The 20,916-nt window shown below is 30.7% G+C and overlaps 4 protein-coding genes across 6 annotated transcripts; 2 read left to right on the forward strand and 2 right to left on the reverse strand.

Moving 5' to 3' along the window:
* Window positions 1–757: 757 nt before the first annotated feature.
* Window positions 758–6,828, reverse strand: LOC127242829 (serine/arginine-rich-splicing factor SR34). 2 transcript variants are annotated; one of them, XR_007836896.1, is made up of 16 exons: window positions 6,701–6,828; window positions 6,302–6,390; window positions 5,812–5,877; window positions 5,664–5,738; window positions 5,478–5,580; window positions 5,345–5,391; window positions 5,171–5,228; window positions 4,177–4,226; window positions 3,959–4,015; window positions 3,730–3,857; window positions 3,552–3,650; window positions 1,815–1,908; window positions 1,575–1,729; window positions 1,292–1,325; window positions 1,090–1,166; window positions 758–996 (listed from the first exon to the last, which is right to left on the reverse strand). XR_007836896.1 is itself a non-coding variant. In XM_051262531.1 (14 exons), the coding sequence occupies exons 2-14, from the start codon at window positions 6,383–6,385 to the stop codon at window positions 993–995; spliced, it is 882 nt and encodes a 293-aa protein (XP_051118488.1). In that variant the 5' UTR covers window positions 6,386–6,390; window positions 6,701–6,828; the 3' UTR covers window positions 758–992. The 2 variants fall into 2 exon arrangements, 1 of the variants encoding a protein (XP_051118488.1); XM_051262531.1 differs by lacking the exons at window positions 1,575–1,729; window positions 1,815–1,908.
* A 2,240-nt stretch (window positions 6,829–9,068) lies between these two features.
* On the reverse strand, window positions 9,069–9,576 carry LOC127242860 (secreted RxLR effector protein 161-like). The gene is made up of 2 exons (XM_051262572.1): window positions 9,553–9,576; window positions 9,069–9,494 (listed from the first exon to the last, which is right to left on the reverse strand). Exons 1-2 carry the CDS (start codon window positions 9,574–9,576, stop codon window positions 9,069–9,071), a joined length of 450 nt encoding a protein of 149 aa, XP_051118529.1.
* Window positions 9,577–17,959: 8,383 nt separating this feature from the next.
* Window positions 17,960–20,120, forward strand: LOC127243096 (mitochondrial zinc maintenance protein 1, mitochondrial). Of its 2 annotated transcripts, XM_051262960.1 has the most exons (3): window positions 17,960–18,236; window positions 18,391–18,500; window positions 19,978–20,120. In XM_051262960.1, exons 1-2 carry the CDS (start codon window positions 17,999–18,001, stop codon window positions 18,468–18,470), a joined length of 318 nt encoding a protein of 105 aa, XP_051118917.1. In that variant the 5' UTR covers window positions 17,960–17,998; the 3' UTR covers window positions 18,471–18,500; window positions 19,978–20,120. The 2 variants fall into 2 exon arrangements, with proteins under 2 accessions (XP_051118917.1, XP_051118916.1); XM_051262959.1 differs by lacking the exon at window positions 19,978–20,120 and having other exon boundaries at window positions 18,391–18,746.
* LOC127243095 (pectinesterase inhibitor 6) lies at window positions 18,946–20,532 on the forward strand. The gene has a single exon (XM_051262958.1). It carries the CDS (start codon window positions 19,863–19,865, stop codon window positions 20,478–20,480), a length of 618 nt encoding a protein of 205 aa, XP_051118915.1. The 5' UTR covers window positions 18,946–19,862; the 3' UTR covers window positions 20,481–20,532.
* The last annotated feature ends 384 nt before the right edge of the window (window positions 20,533–20,916 follow it).

The following is a 20,916-nucleotide window of genomic DNA, read 5'->3' on the forward strand; positions in this document are numbered from 1 at the left end:
AAATAATTCAACCTAATTTACGATCAAACTAGTCCAAGCCAATAAAAACTAATATAATACGACAACACAGCAAAAAATTACTTAATTATGTATACGGATCAACACGAGTCAACTAGACACAATAATAAACGGGTCGGATTAGGGTTAAATAATTTAACCCGGTATTCAATCCGACCCAACTCTAATTTTGAGAAGAGAAAATAAGTGAATAAATAATAAAATTTCAAGACATATCCACAAACAAACAGAGACATTAATAAATGAAAGCACAGACAGATACACATGCAGTCCGCAAGAACTCGTAGAGAGAGAAATGCAAGGTTGCCTGAGCAAGTAACACACACCATAATTAACTATTTATTTAATTAAGTTTAAAAAATAAAGCTTCGGAGTGAAGAAAGTAGGTGTCGATGTGGTTGGTTGGTTGGTTGGTGGGTGATGAGGATAGTGCCAGCAATAGCAAAGTAGCAACAACAATAAAAAGCATTAATTAATAATCAATTAATTAAAACTATCTATCTATCCATCTACAACCACATATAAATAAAACTAAAAAACACATAAAAAGAGATACTGGACCCATCCCTCATGTGCCAATAATCTACACCTCTCATCCCAATCTCAATCTGACCCACACCCACCTCCACACAGGGGTGGGGGTGGGGGTGGGGGGGTTCATTTAAAACAGTGCATAGCACAAACACACAATCAATCTAGTTTTAGTTCAAATTGAATCATCATCCATTCAAAGCACAAGTTACTGTCAAAAGCATGTATGCAATGTAATGGTAGTGTATGCATGTAAATAAATACACCGAAATAGTTTAGTTGAATACTGGAATACGATTCATAGTGTACCTGCAGCACATGTGTGTATGTATTCAAGGAAATAATAAGTCCAGAAATCACAGAGTACTTAGAATCACAACTCCGTCGTCGGGATGCATAGCAGCGCCAAATGCATAGTACCACGACTTCGATACCATCATCTCTTACCTGTTCGACGCAAACAAGTGAAAGTTTGTCTCAAGAACAATGGAATATGTTATGCTCACGGAACAAAGATAGTTAAAATAAATTAAAAATAACCTCGAAAGGCTCCTGCTTCGACTCTGGCTCCGGCTTCGGCTTGAACTGCGTCTTTTGGGACTCTTACTTGCCGGCTTCTATTGACAAAAATTTTACCACACAAATGAATAATGCAACAAATACTGGGTAGGATTGTGTTACATGGACAGATTCAATGCAATAGCAATAACGTACACTCGACCAATAAAATAAAATAACTTACAGATGGTTCGGGGGACCTGGATCTTGATGGAGATCTGCAAAAGTTTCAGAAACAACCGAGTTTAATACCACATGTGCCTCTTAATAACTTTGATCCAAGACCCTTGATTCCAGTTCCATGTCAGGGTGACCATGACCAAAGTGGACAACAGGAACCTCCCGAGCATTTAGCAAGTAAATGTAACAGCAAACGATGTAAAAATGAAAAAAAAACACTCGTATGCAAGCATTCATGGATCGAAGGAGGAGCATGTGTTTTAAATGAGCAAAATAAGCAAAGATACCAAAAGAATCAAATAGCATGCATTGGTAGCTAGCACCGTGTCCCAAGATAGTAAAAATGTTTCCACAGCAAAAAGGTGTTCCACTATTCAAATCGCAATTAGTTCACTGTCCAGCTTCACCACAGTAATCCATGATGTTCTTCAAGATCCCAAATCTAGCACCCATTGGACATTTATGATGCTCATTAGAGGAGAGACATCACGAAGGATTCCAAAGTTACCATCTATGAAACATCGTACCTCCTCAATCAAAAAGAGACGTAGCCAACTGAACCAATATCACCCCCAACAAGATCCTAATATGCAATCCCCAGATAGCGGCATATATCCTCATCTAAAAACAACAAAAAGGTAATTCCATGTGTACAGAAAACATATAATTAAAGCTTTTTTTGACAGTGGATACACTTTCTTGCACCGTGTTGAAGGCATAATGAAAGAGGGCTACAGCGACAAGGATGGAGGACAGAGTGTAACAAAGCAATCCAACTCCAATAAGGACTTCAATTGAGCTGGATGAGTGATGCTTTGTTCCAATAATAGATTACAAATGTATTCATGTCAGATGTCACAATTGTGCACATCATTAACTGGCATTTTTCCATCAAGAATGTTGGGTTTTCAATGAGATGGACTTAAATTGAGTTCAAACATCATATATATTATCTGGGATGGGTGATTGACAAAGTAAGAGACAAACTTGTGCAGACTAAACCACACAACATATATAAAATGCATACTCTAGGTCCAATGCCAAAGCTCTACGACCGGTCGTGACTCGTGAGAGACTGAGTACACTTTCACCAACCAACCCTAAGTCTTATGATAGCTGACATTTTATAATGTCATTCCAAAGAAGCAATGCAAGCACAGAAACTACTATGAAAACAGAGAAATCATGCTAGAAGTGTTAATGCAATAGGTTACAAAACCAAATTGTGAGAATAGTGAAGGTTTACTGTGTTTAGCCTTCAGCTGCATACAGAACGTTATGTGTTACTTAGATTTAACACAACTTGCCAGCAGGTGGTACCGAAAAATGAATAAACCATGCGGTAATGACTCTGATATATTGATATGTGAAGAAAATGAAAATTAATAAAAGCATAATTGAGATTGGTTCACAAAAAATGTGACATGAGATGTCCAAACCACGATTCATTATGAACAGTAGAAAATGGTTTAAACTTCAAAGTATGAAACTACAATTCATAAATCTAAATTTAAAACCAAAACTATAATACCCAGCCATGCTCCAGGGAGAGATCTCTAATAAAGTTCTTTAAGGATATACTACTGAACCTATTGTATGAAGTTATGAGCTGAGAATCTAAGGTAAATTCCTTCACTTCATAAGACATGAAAGATATAAAGATAAACATGACTTTAACTAAATCAGTACTCATCAACACCAAAACAAACACTGGCTTGATTACTTTCAGGACGTATACAAAATTTAAACTTCAAACATACAAGAGAACACAGTTTCATATGCAAAGTCAAAGCCTTCATCAAATTGTAAGAAACAAGATTCAGAAATAAACAGAAATGGTATGCCCCAACTCTGTGCAATAAATCACTTCTCAGAAACCATATGCAATCAAGCAAGTGTGCCAAGAACAGCATTAGATTGTGAAGGTAAATTACAAGGTAAACTGAGAAAAGGCCAAGTAAAGGGCCAATGAAAATGACAAAGTGTAAAATTTTATTAGGAAACCACGTGCAATCACTCAAAGTGTGCCAAGAACAACATTTAGCTTCGGTTGTGAAGGTAAATCACACGGTAAATTGAGAAAAGGGTAAGTGAATGGCCAAAGAATTATATATCACGCATCATTTTACCTTTTAACTCATAAAAAACAAGGATAAAAGTGCCCAACTGTAAGAAAGGATAATGGAACCTCACAATTTTGTAACCACAGTGCCCTAAACGATTAGCGCGTAGAATAGGGTAAACCAAGCAAACAAGTATTTTACCTTGATACTGAACGAGCTTTTGACCCTGAACGAGATCCTGGAGATGCAGATTTTGAACGAGACCTTGAGCGTCGCGGCACTTTGCCTTTTGGAGACTTGCTGCAAATACATTCAGACATTAATATTGACCTCATAAACAAATGCCCATAAGCGAGAGAGCCAATATAAAACATCCAACCTCCTGCTTCTGCTTCGGCTTTTACTCAAACTTCTACTCCTACTCCGACCATTACTCCTCCCTTTAGAGTAAGAAGGACTACGGCTGCGGCTGCGACTTCTAGACCGGCTTGAATCATATTCTTTTACCTGGTTGGGAAGCAGATATTTTTACATATATGAATGGACCAATACTCTATATAGTAAGAAAATCCACTCAACATATATAAAAATAACCATTAAAGACTTACATGAATCCTACCCCGAGAGAAAGCATTGCGGAACTCGGAACCATCAAGCTTCTTGACCTACAGGGTAAAAATTAGAATGAAATCACAAAATAGCCTTCAGTCATAATGAAATTAATCACTTTCAATAGGCATAGAAGCAATGAGTATAAGTAGCAATCATTCGATGCATGGCAGTATCACAAGCAAACAAAGCATACAAGAGAAAATTTTTGGCTTACTGCATATTTCATGTCATCATAATTTGTATAGTCCACTATCCCAGTCTTACCTGCAGGCAGAAAAGCCACACAAACTTGAAACTTACACCACAAATAAATAACAATATTCCAACACCAACAGTCCAGCAAAGCCAACCAACATACTTGTAGATTAATGACTTTAAATTGGTAAATACAAAAGGTAATGTGTGGGTGTGTGCGTTGAGTATTTGATTACATTTTTAAAAATAAGCACAATAAAAATTTAAAATGTGCAACACGCTGTAGCCTTATTCTTGGCAGAAGCAGAATATATATCATCATTAAACATACTCCCTCCGTCCCCAAAAATTAGCCCATTTGGAGTTGACGCGGAGATTAAGAAAAATAAATATTTTATTGAAAACGTAAAAAAAAAGAAAATGGTAGTTGAAGGTATTTTCAAAATTTTAGTTAGTAATTAAAAAGAATGAAGAGAGATAATTTAATAAAATTAGTGGTATTGTGTAAATAAGTATTGAATGAAAAGTAATAATTAAATCTTGATTGTTTACTTTTCCAAATATAGTAATGGGGTAAATTTAACGGACAGACGAAAAAGAGAAATGGGAATAAATTTGACGAACGGAGGAAATATATATTGCCGCACATTGACACTGCCTAACAGAATCATATTTAAAAAAAGAAGAAGAAGGCCCATAATCATACTAACAAAGAGAACTCTCAAGCCAACCCTCCTATTAAATCATTCAATCACAAAATCATAATGACACATCACAACTCATTCAGAATGCCAAATCATAAACCCTCCGATTGATGGCATCTGTACGTACCAACATCAAATGCGTAACCAGGTTATCAGAGAATCACAGGCATTGAATACCAACACACTAAATTAAAAAGGAATTATATTTGAGAACACAGAACACATAGTAAACTATCATCGAGTGGCAGTGTGAATTATTTAACCCATTTGGCCAATTCTGCAATTGCATAAAGCAGACTGAGACATTACCACTGCCCTCATTAAAAACTTGTGAGAAACAAACATCCCCACCACGACGCATGTGATCCTACATAGAAAGAATTAAGTCCAGTAAGTACTAAGAACAGCAAAGAGAGATTATTTTTAAAAAATAAATACAGAAATATTGAGAAACTACGATTGAGCATCTGAAATTAATCCTACCTTCAGATCTTGCCATGAAGCAGAATGAGGCAAGCCAGTGACTAAAACTGTAGAATTAAATCAAAGGAGATAAATTTTAGAAATTTAAAATCAATAATAATATAGCAGATACAAATTTAAACAATCTGCTAACCTCTATATTCTGAGCGCCTCGAAACTCCTCCACGTGGACCGCGACTACCACTATGACGATCAGTTGATGAAGAGTGGCCTCGCCCACCATGTGCAAGCTCAACCTACATAATAAGATATCACTAATAAATTAGCTTAGCCAATAACGGGGAATTACAATTTAAGCACTGCAGCAATGCAATCAAACCCGTAGGCGATGTCCATCAAAATCATATCCATCACGCCCACGAATAGCATCTTCAGCATCACGAGCATCTTCATACTGATGGAAGACATGGAAAATCAAAAAACTCATTGTAATGGTGAAGTGGTCGACAACTTTACTTAAGATGTACCTCAACAAATGCATAACCCGGTGGCCTTGGAGGGATTTTCAAATCAATATGCACAATTGGCCCATACTGCAGCAAATGAATAATGTCAAGTAAATTAGAACTACAGATTAGAACCAGCCAAATTAATGCATTGCAATAAATTCATTTTACAGATTTTAAAGGAAAACCCTGTAACGCCATTCAAAGATTCAATAGAACCTTATTAGTTAAAATCAAGGTTCAGAAGTCAGGAGTCTACAGCTACAATTGATTAACATCCCATTAGTCACTAGACTTTAACATTCACAACTCATCATAATCAACATGTATTATTAACAGTTACTAGGTGTTCAACCCCACCCAAACCATTACCCCAGAAGGAATAAAACTGCAATAAATCATTCATCTGAAAAACACATTGACTTCAAAGAAGACTGCAACGAGAATTTCAACAGCTCCACGAAGGTACATCATATAAAATAGAAATGAAAAGCAACATAAATTATACAACCTTGTAGAACAAATCCTCAACCTCACGCTCCCGAACGTCGCCAGGAAGGTTACCCACATAGATAGTTCTGCTTGAGCGACTCATTTTTGCTAAAGAAGATTAAAACAGAAAACGATATTAGGAAGGAAAAAAAAGTATAAATAGATCAACATAATTTAAAATAAGATAAAATCGACGAGGATATTGAATTAAAAAGCATAGAAAGTCTCTCAAAATTCACAAGAAATGGCCACAACATCCAATAAACTTAAACGCGAAACAAGATAACAAACGAACAAAAAAATTTTAAAAACGTGAATCCAAACCTTGAAATAACAACAAAGAAATCAACAATAACCTGTGCGGAGAAAGAGCGCGAAGAAGATCAAATTTATAAGAGAGTGGGAATGGGGAACTTACCGAGAGGAGCAGACGACGGAGAGAAGGCCGAGCGGTAGAGACGAATTGGACTCGGAGGATTTTTAGGGTTTTGACAGGCGGGGCGGGGCAAAGAACCGCGGGGGTAATGAAGGAAACTTGTGATAAGATTAAGGGCAATATCGTAATTGAAGAAATGGACGGCCAGGATGCATTCTTCTCTCTTTCTCCAGATATTTCTTCCAACGGGCAACGGATCTGTTTTGAGTAACCGAATTTAAAAATAATTTTAGTTTGCCAACAGAATTCAAGGTTCGGTGTTTTTTTGTAATTTTTTTCAAAAAAACATTAATTTCATTTATTTTTTTAAATAATAAATTAAATATTTATATATATATATATATTAGATAATCGGTTATTTTGCAATCGATTATCTTTAGAGTGAAAATGTGGGTCGGTCTACCAAATTGATTAGATTAATTTAGAAGAAATAAATATGTATAGGATTTGGTTAATATTTTCACTATTTTGGCTATCGAGACAAACCAAATTGCGCAACATCAAATTAAACTCGGATATACAGCCTAAATCGCAATATTATTTAGACAAAATATTATCTGTTTGATAGGTTTATTATAATTTCAAACGAAAGTTTTGAAATTAAAATAAATTACGATCGTCACAAACGGAAAGTTTATAATTAGAATAAATTACGATCGTCACAAATGGAAAGTTTATAATTAGAATAAATTACGATTGCTTCAAACAATTCTCTCATCATTCTCTCATCTCTTTTAGCTTTCCGGCCGTCTCCCTGCTCAGTTCCTCTCTCATTTTGTTCGTCGGAGCTCCAACGAGTAAAGTTATCACTCTCAGTGGAGACGAAAACCGTTTTATCTTTGTCAATCTCGCAGTACCTATGTATTCCAACAATTTTAAAATTTAATTGATTAAAAATCCCTACTTTCAACAAGCACACCCAAATAAAATTTGCTGATAATCCAAAAATAAATATAAAAAGTAATAAATAAAAATACTAATATAATTAAATGACACATAACCGTGGATAGTATGCTTTTTTTTTTAGAATTTTGTTTGATTTTTATTTGGAAATTCACTAAAAATAGCATTCATCCAATGCATAAAATATGCAATACAATACATTTTACTCAGTCTGTCAAAACAATAGTTTTATTTTCATAAATAATCATATTATCATAAAATTATTTTTATTTTTCATTTTTATCACACAATTGCCACTACTTTTTTACACTAATACATTCACAATGGCAAAAATCCCGTGGTCAACCCAATTAAAACTATAGTTCCAGAACGGATGAAATATATAATTAATTCCCTATGCAATTCAATGATGTGATTAAATAAACGTATTCAAATTACATTATTAATTTTAAAGTACAGAGAATCTTCTTTCATTTCTGTATATTACTTTATTGTATTCTGATTTTTTTAATAAAATAATTATTAAATATAATACTTTCTTCGTTCCATTTACTATGTTTATATTGGCATTTTTGTCCTCATATTGTTAGAAAATAAACATATAATCAAATATGTTAGCGGAAGCGGAATTTAAACAAACCTCCAGCCATTGCTAAAATATAAATCTGTTATTGAAATCTTCTGCTTCAAGGACACGGTGGGTTGGAACTGCAGGAAGATGGTGTTGTCCAACTTTGGAACCATTGGGAAGATGTTGGCAGATCTTAGAACCCTAGGATGACGTTGCCAAACCCTGGCTCTCAAATAGCGATGGTGTATTCTAATTTATGAGAGTAGGTTTAGTAACCCGTATGTGAGAGTATTTATAATAAAAAAGAGAAACCGTCCATCACGATTTTTCTGCCACTTCTCACGTATATTTTGAATGTGATAGACTTAATGGGAGAAAAGTGGGCCACAATTTAAGGTTAGTTTAATTATATAAGATAATTCAAAATAATCAAAATTCAAAATATGATTAAATAATTAATTAAACTAACATTCTCCCACTTGGCCCACTCAACCATCACAACATAACGAGAAACTTTACATACGAATCATGGCGGTAGGTCTTCTATAAACGAATGTTACCTTCCATGTATCACGATATGTCAAGCATCTCAAACTAAATTCACAACTTAATGAATAAATCTTATATTTATTCCGGGTTAAACTTAAGCGATTTTTCTCAGTAATAAACAAATATGTGCACAATAAAGCGAGAAAACATCAAACTGAATAAGAGTCTCAAATAACAATGTGCGCAAACAAACTACATTGTAGAATCAAGTCTCATACTTGCTACGTGATCCCTCAAATTCTTTAGTGGCATGCCTTTAGTCAAGGGATCAGCAAGCATCAACTTTGTACTAACGTGTTCAATGACCACTTTATTTTCCTTAACACGTTATCTTAAGGCTAAATACTTGATGTCGATGTGTTTACTTCGACTCCCACTCTTATTGTTTTTAGCCATAAACGCCGCAACAGAGTTGTCACAATACAACTTAATCGGTCTAGAAATAGAGTCAACGACTCTGAGCTCGGATATGAAACTCTTCAACCATACACCATGCGAGCTAGTCTCGAAACATGAAACAAACTCAGCCTCCATAGTGGAAGTAGCAGTGATAGACTGCTTTGCACTTCTCCAAGAGATAGTTCCACCAGCCAACATGAACACATAACCCGATGTGGATTTCCGAGTGTCAATGCAGCCAGTGTAGTCCAAATCGGAGTAGCCAATCACTTCCAAGACATTAGTTTGTCTATACATGAGCATGAAATCCTTCGTACCTTGAAGGTACCTCATATAACATCCCTTTATCATTAGCTGCAAGCAAAATATCATCCACGAACAACACAAGGAAGCAAATACGACTCCCACTAACCTTCTGGTATATACAGTGATCCATGATGTTTTTTTTTTTTTTTTTTTTTTTTAAAGCCGAATGAAGAAATAACATCATGAAATTTCAAATACCATTGGCGGGATGCCTGCTTCAATCCATATATGGATTTATTAAGCTTACAGACTAAACTTTCTCACATTCCTCCATCAATAGTCTCTCATCCTCTTGAACACACATGGTTATCAATTCATTGATGGACCATTTATCTTTATGTGTGTTGTAGGATAATGTCCCGCATCCGCATTATGTGCTCGCGCACACCCCTCACACCCGTGAATCTCATGGTGGAGAACTGAATGACTGGCATAATCAATATCCATCCAGCCTAAATGAAGGAGGATCATTTCCTTCCAGATTTCGTAATTATCACCAGTCAATTTGGGGACATCACACTTAATGTCAGAGAAATTTATAGGATGAAACGCTCCAAATTAAATATACATGCTCATCAATAAACGAGACAAATAAATTACATGTTCTACCAATGTAAACATGTTAAGACATGAATCTAAAGACATAAGACTTGCCTGTGGGCTAAAGTTTTACTCAATTAGATTCAAACAAAAACTTTACAATAAAACTATCAAATTGCATTCCTTTTCTCAATTCCTGTGGGTAGATTGAGAAATACAACTCGATATTTTATCCTAATTACTCATACAAATATAACAAGACTCCTGTGGGTAGATCTCATCACATTGTACATGATAATTACAATCGATGTCTATTAATGTGATTACAAATAAATCATGAACAAATATTTAATTAATCGAGGATGCTGTGGCTATTCCCCAATTAAATAAAATTTAAAATAAATCACAAACATCATGAATATGCAATCTGAAGTACACATTGAGTGTTCCGTATGTGAATTTATAAAATAAATTAGCAATCTTATTACAACTTATCGAGCAACATCAGCAATTGTCTTTGGACAAATTACTGACTCGCCAGTGATAAATTTGTTTTGATAATCGAAAGTTGACAATAAAATAGTGTGTCGAACAACACTCCATTGTGGACAAAACTATTGTTCACACACAAATAACCAAATTATCATCACCACATTCAATGTTATTAAACATGCATGTAACTACTTAATCGCTGACTTGCCTTTGGGTCAATCAGCAGCCTTATAAATCACATACACAAACTTCTAACATATAAAATAAACCGATCTACACAGCAGAGGCTACTGTGGCAGCATAACTGTTTCAACCAATTCATAAAATACATTATACTCTTTATTGCTAATTAAATTCACCTTAAAATACATCATATATGTATGACCAATACATATTAAAACTATAACAACAATTAATTTATGGACTCATCAAAATAATCAAATGGTCCAGAAAATACTAAATGCAACACAGACAAAAATATGCCACCCAAAGAGACTATAAATTTAATATAATAAATATTTATAATCGAATTTGCATAAATGCATAATGTCGAAAACATATGCTATATTCCAAATTTAATTGGACCTTAAAAGGGATCATAATGAATCTACAATTCTGATATTCACAAAATCAACCTTGAATAAATAAATAGATTGTGCACGTATTAAATCTAATTGCAGATATATTAACATACACACATTAATTAATAAATTTTGCAATAATCAAACTGAATGCATATATATAAATTGAACGTCAATCACCCAAATGATTGATTAAATAAATAAAAGACAATTAAGTCACAATTGCTCACCAAATGCAATTGATTGCAGTCAAATAAACATATATGCAAATATTAAATATATATAAATAAATAGGCACCCGATATAATTTACTTTGGTGTCAACAAACAGACAAATACAAATTACATGCATCTAATTCAAATTATAATATATATGTATAACCAATCCAACAAAGTAAAACACAGTATTTTTAACGTGAATCGAACAAATCCATGTAGCAATTATATTGAGGAACTTATCCAAGTTTGAGAAGTCATAGGAGAGGCTGCCCACACACTTCTTTCTAATATCACAATAATTAATACCACCCACACGACTAATGATAGAAATGAAGATTATTTCGCAAACTGAATAGGCCGCCAAGCAAGAGAGAAGCCGGAATTCCTAGATTTCTCATCAAACAGTAATTGATGCCTTTCGTGTCGGGAGTAGATCCAATAAAATCATAGTGTATATGATTTCAATCGATTGATCCCATACAATATCTCAATTATTCAACACGAAATTACTTCCTCAAGGTAATTAATTACGTTGACACATATATGAAGTACACAGAAGATATTACAGAAAAATCTGAACACTCCATCGAAACGCGGCAAAAATTCAGAAATTTAATATTTTGTATAAATTAATTTCAAAATAAAATCCAAAATTTTCTCAAAAACAAATGAAAATTTCTCAATGCGCAGGATCGGATCTTGATCAATAAAATATCGCAAAACAATTGTTGAAAATAAAAAATCAAAATATTTCCAAATAAGAAATTAAAGCGAATCTTGATCAAGAATTTGATGGAAAGAAAATTCAAAGCAAGGCAGAGGCAAAAATTGCTCTGATACCAAATGTTAGAAAATAAACATATAATCAAATATGTTAGCGGAAGCGGAATTTAAACAAACCTCCAGCCATTGCTAAAATATAAATCTGTTATTGAAATCTTCTGCTTCAAGGACACGGTGGGTTGGAACTGCAGGAAGATGGTGTTGTCCAACTTTGGAACCATTGGGAAGATGTTGGCAGATCTTAGAACCCTAGGATGACGTTGCCAAACCCTGGCTCTCAAATAGCGATGGTGTATTCTAATTTATGAGAGTAGGTTTAGTAACCCGTATGTGAGAGTATTTATAATAAAAAAGATAAACCGTCCATCACGATTTTTCTGCCACTTCTCACGTATATTTTGAATGTGATAGACTTAATGGGAGAAAAGTGGGCCACAATTTAAGGTTAGTTTAATTATATAAGATAATTCAAAATAATCAAAATTCAAAATATGATTAAATAATTAATTAAACTAACACATATCACTTTCTTTATTTTTTCAAATAATTATATACTTTAATTATAAAAAATATATCTATATATTTGAGCTTACTGTAAGCTTCATTTTAACAAAAAAATATGAATTTCTAGAATTTTATTTCTAGAATTTTTGAATTATTTATCACTAATTTTCATTGGTCCTATCATTTGATTAGTGTATTGTATATATAGAACCTATTTGATTAGTTATACAATTGTATATACTTTTAAGTTTTTTTTAATACTTTAATAAATTGTAGTCATTATATATATATATATATTAATTAATTATGCACTCTGATTGGGGTTTTTTATTTATATATTTTGAATTTTTTACTTATTATTTTATTTGTATCAAATGTTAAGAGTAGATAATTTATTTATTATAATCTATTATATCTATATCTTGAATGATGGGTGTATATGTTATTTTCAAAATTATATTATACTCCCACCTCATTCTAATAACTATTGTCGTATCTTTTTCTTAAAACACAAATTTTAATTTTTTAGTTTTTATTTATTTATTATTTTTAATCTCTACCTTATCCTAAATGATAAATTTGTTAATTCATAAAGGATAAATTTGTTAATTTATACCAAAAAGACAATTACCTAAAAAACAGTACAAATATTATAAGAACAATTTATTTTATTTTAGTTAATTTATTTAAATCGTTTTTTATTTGAACATATTTTGTGTTATTTCGTCTCTAATGTAGTATATACACATTAATTTATATATTAATTACTTTATTTATTTATTTTAAAATAGTTGAATTTATATATTTATATATGCATATATCATTAATATAGGGAATTCAAAAGACATAAAAAAATACTCCCTCCCTTTCATATACCGTGTCTGCTGCACCGTAGACACTGTATTTTATGAGAGGTGTAATTAGTAGATAATTAAAAATGTATTAGTGAAAATAATTATCTTATAATATAAATAATTATAAATTATAATTAAGATAACTAATTAGTTTAATTAAAATTTAAAAAAAATTAAAAATTTAAAATGAGATTAAAGTGTGTAATCATTTTCTAAAAAAAAGAAAGTGACATGGTACGGGACGGACAGAAACGACAACGTGGACATGGTATTGGAACGGAGAAAGTAGTAATAAAGGTTGAAATAATCGAAGAGTTCCAGTAATAATGCTTTATAATAATTAAACGTGGGAATCGAATAGTCTCATCTTCATGAAAGAATTTTTTTTCCTATATATATATACACATACACATATAGTCTTATCTTCATCTACAATGTATGAAATGTTAATTGATTTTTCAATGTAAAATTTGCTTGCACAAAACAAAAGCCGCATAAAAGTTACATTTAGGGTGTGTTTGTTTGGGAGTTTGGATTTTGAATTGGGATTTGAATAGTAAAAATTTTGAATTTGAATAGTTGTATGATGTGATATAAATAGGTGTTTATGTGATATTTTGAATGTAAAATTGATTTTTAGTATAATATAAAAAATAAAAAATAAGTGTTTGATTTGATATTTTTGGGGGAAAAAATGGGATGAATAGTGAAAATCTAATCCAATCCCCGAAACAAACACACCCTATGTTTTGTTCCTTCTTTGCTCTTCAACCTTATTTTTATTTATTTATTTTTCAGTTTCTTTTTAGTACAATTTAAAGAAACTAGATTGTACAATCATTATAAACAATAATTTTTTTTTTAATCCCAATACAATTTAATTATGTTTGCATGTGGATTGAAATGAGGGAAACCTTTTATTGTTAATTACTTCCTCCGTCCCAGATACCATGTTCATGTTGTCGTTTCTGTCCGTCTCATATACTAATCTCACTTTCCTTTTTTGGAAAATGATTACACACTTTAATCTCATTTTAAATTTTTTAATTTTAATTAAACTAATTAGTTATCCTAATTTAAATTTATAATTATTTATATTATAAGATAATTATTTTCACTAATACATTATTAATTATCTATTAATTACATCCCTCCTAAACTACCGTGTCTACAGTGTAGTAGACACGGTATCTGGGACGGAGGGAGTACAATTTATGTAATTAAACAATTCAGATTTAATAATGATGGATTTTGAGTTGGGATTTGAATATAAAAAATTTTGAATTTGAATAGTTGTATGATGTGATATAAATAGGTATTGATGTGATGTTTTGAATGTAAAAGTAATTTTTAGTATAATATAAAAAATAAAAAATAGGTGTTTGATTTGATATTTTTGAGAGGAAAAAATGGAATTAACAGTGAAAATTTAATTCAATCCTCCAAACAAACACACCCTAAAAGGTAGTTTAGAAAGTATTTAAGTGAAATTATATAAAATAAAAGTTTTATTGATGAATTAAGTATCTAAAAGTTGATATGTATATAAACAAGTATTTTAGGAGGGTAAAAAGTAATGAGTGAAATTGAATGTAATGTTAAAAGGGTATATATATATATTATAATTATTATTTTTATATTATTTAGATAATTTTATATAATTTACATAATCTATTATTATATATATTTTTTTTTCTTCAAAGTAAAACATAACAATTTAACATTCTCTGATTTAGTTGGAATCAATTGTTAATTATAATAATTTAAAAATTTATTTACCACTGAGTGATGTATACACAGTTTTATTTTATTATTATTATTTTTTTTAATTTTAATAATTTAAAAATTTATTTACCATTTAGTGATGATGTATACATAGTTTTATAAGTGATAAATTAATTTGACTGAATATTTTTATCATTAATTGTTAATAATGTTTTCAAAGCTAAATGTATTCGGTTATGAGATTTGGTTTAAATGGTAAATAATACTGTCTTTGTCCCAATTCTAAAGTGTATTTAGGGTTTTGTTATAAATTAATAATATTAATATTTTATTAGTCATTTGAAATATATAAGAAGTTTTAATACTTTTGCCTTGACTTTAAATGTATAAATAATTGTATATGTAATGATATATAATTTAATTAAAATTTAAAAGTATTTTTGTATTAATGTAACTTTATTAAAATATGAAATATAGTATTTTTTAGTGAAATAAACAAAAATAGTAAAAAAAACTTTAAACGATATTTATAATTGTTTTGTGTGATATAAATATATATTTTATCATGTTTTCATACTAAAATAAAATTTATTATAATACTAAATAAATAATCCATTCGTCTCACTTAATTTGTCTATTTTTTTCTATTTCCGTTTATTTTACATAATTTATCATTTTTTTTTAAATATAATTATACAATTTAATTATATTTTAAAATTCTTGATTTATAATTTTGTTTTCATCAAACTATTTAATCATCTTAATTTAAATTTATAATTATTTTTATTAAATTATAATTATTATTACTAATAATCTTTTTAATTGCTTACTAATTACATAATATCTAAAATTATATGCTTAAATCAAATGAGACAAACTAGCTGCGATGGATAGGAGGATATAATAAATATTTAATTTAATATTTTTATATAAAATTTTGTAGAAATAATAAAATATCTATGAAAACTTACAATAAGCACAACCTAAGATTTTTTCTTTTTAATAGTATAATATATACATGCATGTATAATTCATTTATATTATTTATAAATTGATTAAAAATATATGTAACACAATATATATATAAAAGTTATAATATAATAAATACGATTAAAATCAAACGTGCGTTAATACGAGCACCTACTAATTATTTATATTATAGGATAATTATTTTTCTAATACATTTTTAATCATCTATTAATTATATTTATCCTAAATTTTTTGTCTACAGTAACCCGGATACAGTACATTGGACGCGAAGAGTATAATATATATATATAAATATATAAATACTTCAGGTAATAGAAAAAGCTAAAGAGAATAATCAATAAATTCCCTCAATTCATTCTCTTACAGTACCATAAATATATAATAATCATAAATAATTTGGTGAAAATAGATGTCAAAAACAAAAACAATATAAATATATATTTGGAAATTTTTATAAAAATAACCTTTTTTTGAAAAAAAAATTAAAAATTATTTAAATATAATATAATTGAAAGTGCTTTTAAATTTTGAAAATTATTTAGAATAATACTTTGTTAATATCATTGTATTTTTTAATAAATTTTTTATAATTTATTTTAAATTTTATTAATTATATTTAAAAATGTTAATTTATATAATATAAAAAGTAAAAATATTTACATTTCGTAATTTATATTTTAAAATGTTAATTTAAAAATAATATAATAAATTTAAAATAAAATTACAATTTAATATTAAATTATTTGTATTTTTATAATTTATAATTAAAAAAATTATAAATTATATTTAATATTTAAAATATTCATATAACTAAAATTTTATATTTTAAAATTTGGTATTTAAATATATTATAAACTTTAATTTGAGTGTAATATTTGAAAAATAAAAATAAAAATACAATTATATTTTTAAATTTTGATTGAAATTTTAAATAAATATTTTTATAAAATATATTAACAATAATTTTAATAAAAGTGTTCCACCTTATTTCACAAGCTACTTCTAATATACTTTTAAAAAAACAAACTATCTTTTAGCTTCAAAATTTATTTTTTTACAGAATTTAATACAATGGTATAAAAATTTTTTTTTTAAACAAAAAATTGATTTTTTATAAATATTAAAATATAATATATATATATAATTATTTTTTCATAAAAAGTTAATAGTTCCACATATAATATTACTTTCATCTAAAATTATGTTCATTTGATCAATTAAAAAAATAGATAAAAATAATTTTTTTTATAGTAAAAAAAAAAAATTAAAAATATTACTCCCTTCTTTCACATACCATTAGCATTTTTTATTTTAGTCTGTCCTACATACCCACCTTGCAAACATGTCTAAAATAGTAGTAATAATTAATATTTCATTCCTTCTATATAATTTTTTATTTTATTTAAAAAAAATATAATTATACATTTAAATCATATTTTGAAATTCATATATTTTAATTTTTTTAATCTTAATTAAACTATTTAATATTTCAATATTAATTTATAATTATTTTTACTAATATATTTATTAATTAGTTACTCATTAATATATACATTTGTCTACCAAATAAAGAAATATGAATATTTTTTAATAACAGCAGCACAATAAATTTAAATGCAGATAATTTTTCATATCTTAACAATTCTTCGTACTTTTAACTTAAAAAAATAAAATAAAATAAAAGGACAACAAGTTCGAAGCAAATATCGGGTGTGTTTGAATTGGGGGTTATATTGCAAATATAGAAAATTGAGTGGTTAGAATTGAATTTAAGAATTTTATATTAAAAAAAGAAAAGAAAAATATGTTAATTTTAGTCTGTACCCTGTGGCCGACATAGCTGGTCTACGGAACGCAGTCTGAGAATGGCGACCGAAGCATTGCGAGCCTACAGAACGGTGTTGAGAGCTACGCGGAGGACTTTCGCCGGCGACATCGAAATGCTCCGGGGTTCCGCTGCGGAAGTTCGGAAGAAATTCGAGGAAAATCGTCACGTGACCTCGCCGGACGAAGTTAATCGCCTTCTCGAGGAGGCGCGTGAGGCCTCCCATTTCATCTCAAACATGATCGTCCAGGCCAAGCTCAACGATCGCGGTGGATACGGTATGGCTAATTTCCGCATTCCCCAACTAAATCTCACTTAATTAGGTACTTCTGTATGGAGGTTCAATTATGCCCACCTTCTGTTTGTCAAAATGTCTGAAGCTTGATTGCCTATTAATTTACTGATGCGTAATTCTTACTGTTCTGGATGCAGAAATCAAGCCGGAGAAAGAGCATATTGGAGCTACGCTAGAATTTCCTTCGGAGGAAATGCTGAAGAAGCATAAAAAATAGGAATAGGATTGATCAATGGATCTTCAGTCGGTATTTTTAATACCTTTTTTTGAAGTTTTTGGATATTGATCTAGCAAGGTTTGATTTGATTGTTTTCGTTTTACCCTTTAGAGGGCACATGGTTTTTGCATTTTATAGATTCTCATTGGATGATAATTACTCCCTGAATAAACAGGCTGCTACGTGAAGTTTAAATGGCTTTGGCCAATGTTTCTATGTTTTATATCTATTATCTATAGATGTTGCTAATGCTTTAAATCATTGGTTTTTATCTCATTATGGATGCATGGAGTTAACTTGTCGACCTGGATATATGAGGAAACTGTATATTCTGTCTGTAGAATCTGAAAGATAACACCAATGCTGTTTCGTAGGATTGGAGTGAGCTACCAATTTTTTATAGTAATTTGTTTACAGTAATGTGGGAACAATTTTCTTAACAAAAAGTTGCTACTTTGTTCATTTTCTTGCACATCATCAAAGACTCTGTCATTTTTATGTTTTCTCTATACTGCTCGTGCTGTTGATCCTCCATTCACATGGTTCTTGATTACATATTGACTATTGTTCTGAATGTACTTTGACCTCGATAGCTCAGAAGGTGCGGTTCTTTTATTCGTTCAGGAGTTGAGATTAATTTGCTATCTATGATTAAAAGGGGTTTTAAAAAGTTTTGTTCCAGAATGATAATCTCTAATCCCTGCAGGTACTTTGGGGCATCCAAGAGGGGATGAAATATTTTATACCTCAATGCTTCCATATCCATTCATGATTATCGTATGTTGTTGTTACACAATATTGTTATTGCACATAACACTTAATAAATAGCTTTGTGTAGTGATCAAGAGAAAGAGCAAAAGTTTCAAAGCTTGTTGAAATAGGAATCATACAAGTTGAGCTGCTCGTTGAGTCAAAAATCAACTCGAGCTCAATCACTCCAATATTCTTTTCTGGCTCATTCATGTTAAAACTCAATCTGGCTCAACTTGTTTGCACCCCTAATTTAAGGAGAGCATTTACCAATTGTTGAGTTCCAAATGTTGAACAAGTTTTGTGATTCACAGTCAGGTTCTAGACAGTTTTACTTGTCTCGATTACCATTTATTCGTTTTTTTATCTTTCTATATTTCGACTACTCCCAAATCCCATCTAGATTTCCTAGTTCTAAAATGCCTTCACTTTATGAACTTTAGGCCCCCATGAAGCATATGGTGTGATAAGATAAAGCTGCTCAGCAGCCCCTCTTCTTGGAAGACATCATTCATGTGAATTGAACCTACCTTCATTACTGCATTCACATCCTTCTTGCTCTTCCAACAACCTTCCCAATAAAAGCTAGACTTTTCAAGATTATCCGATTCCAATCCCTTTATAATCCCCCGTTATCTCTGCATGCTTATAACCTCGAAACTTTTCACTTATTTTCTTGAACCTATGGCACAAGGATATTATTATTATGTTTTGATGTTTATCCTATCCCCATGTTTGTTCATGCTTGCCTGCTCAGGGTCGCCCGTGGAAGATGCTTGCAGCGTGACACGGTACCAGGATCTCTGCATCCGGTCGTTGGCATCATTCTCAGGCGTGGCGAAACACAGCCCGGGTAGATGGGCCCGGGCAGGGGTGTCGGTCACCATTGCAGAGTCGAAGAGAGTTGGTCGGTACTTGGCGGGCTTGAAGAAAAGCCGAAAGGGCGGCCTCAACAAGGTGGCCCTGTCGGATTGTATCGACTGTTTTGAGGACAGTTTGGACAATCTCCATAGATCACTGTATGTTCTTAGGAAGCTTAGTGTTAGAGAATTTGTTTCTGAAATAGAGGACGTGACCACTTGGATCAGTGCTGCACTCACTGACTCGGATACTTGCGCCGACGGCTTTGCTGAAGGAAAGCGTGTTGGGTTTATTATAAATCGTGTTTCTAATGTCACGTTTTTGACTAGTAACGCTTTAGCGCTTGTCAATAGGCTCGGGACCGCAGGTCCCGACTGTCTGACCAATGGGAATTGTTAGCGAAGGAAATCTTTTTGATCGGTTTCTTTAATCAAATTTTCAAATTTTACTACTGCATCTTTAATAACAAACTATTCGTTTTATCTTTGATAACAAATTATTCATTTTTTTTATTTTATTTTGTTCCATAACAAAGTATCAATTTATTTTAGTAATTGTACCGTATATTTAACATTACAAATACTTTATTTCTATTTTATCATACTACATTTTAATATAATATTAATATTTTCAAAACTCCGTGCAAAAAACGGATACGTAGTTATAGGACGAATGGAGTATTTCGATTTTGTGACCTAAAAAAACTCTCCTAAAATATTTCATCAAACATTATTTTAATACCAAACATAAATCAATTTTTCTCAAACTTAATCAAAAGAAACATTGTTGCTTTTGGTTTTAAATTATAAAATTTTGAATTAAAATAATTATTTGA

Source organism: Andrographis paniculata, unplaced genomic scaffold, assembly GCF_009805555.1.
Source record: "Andrographis paniculata isolate CXL003 unplaced genomic scaffold, ASM980555v1 Contig89END, whole genome shotgun sequence".
In the NCBI taxonomy this organism is placed as follows: domain Eukaryota; kingdom Viridiplantae; phylum Streptophyta; class Magnoliopsida; order Lamiales; family Acanthaceae; genus Andrographis; species Andrographis paniculata.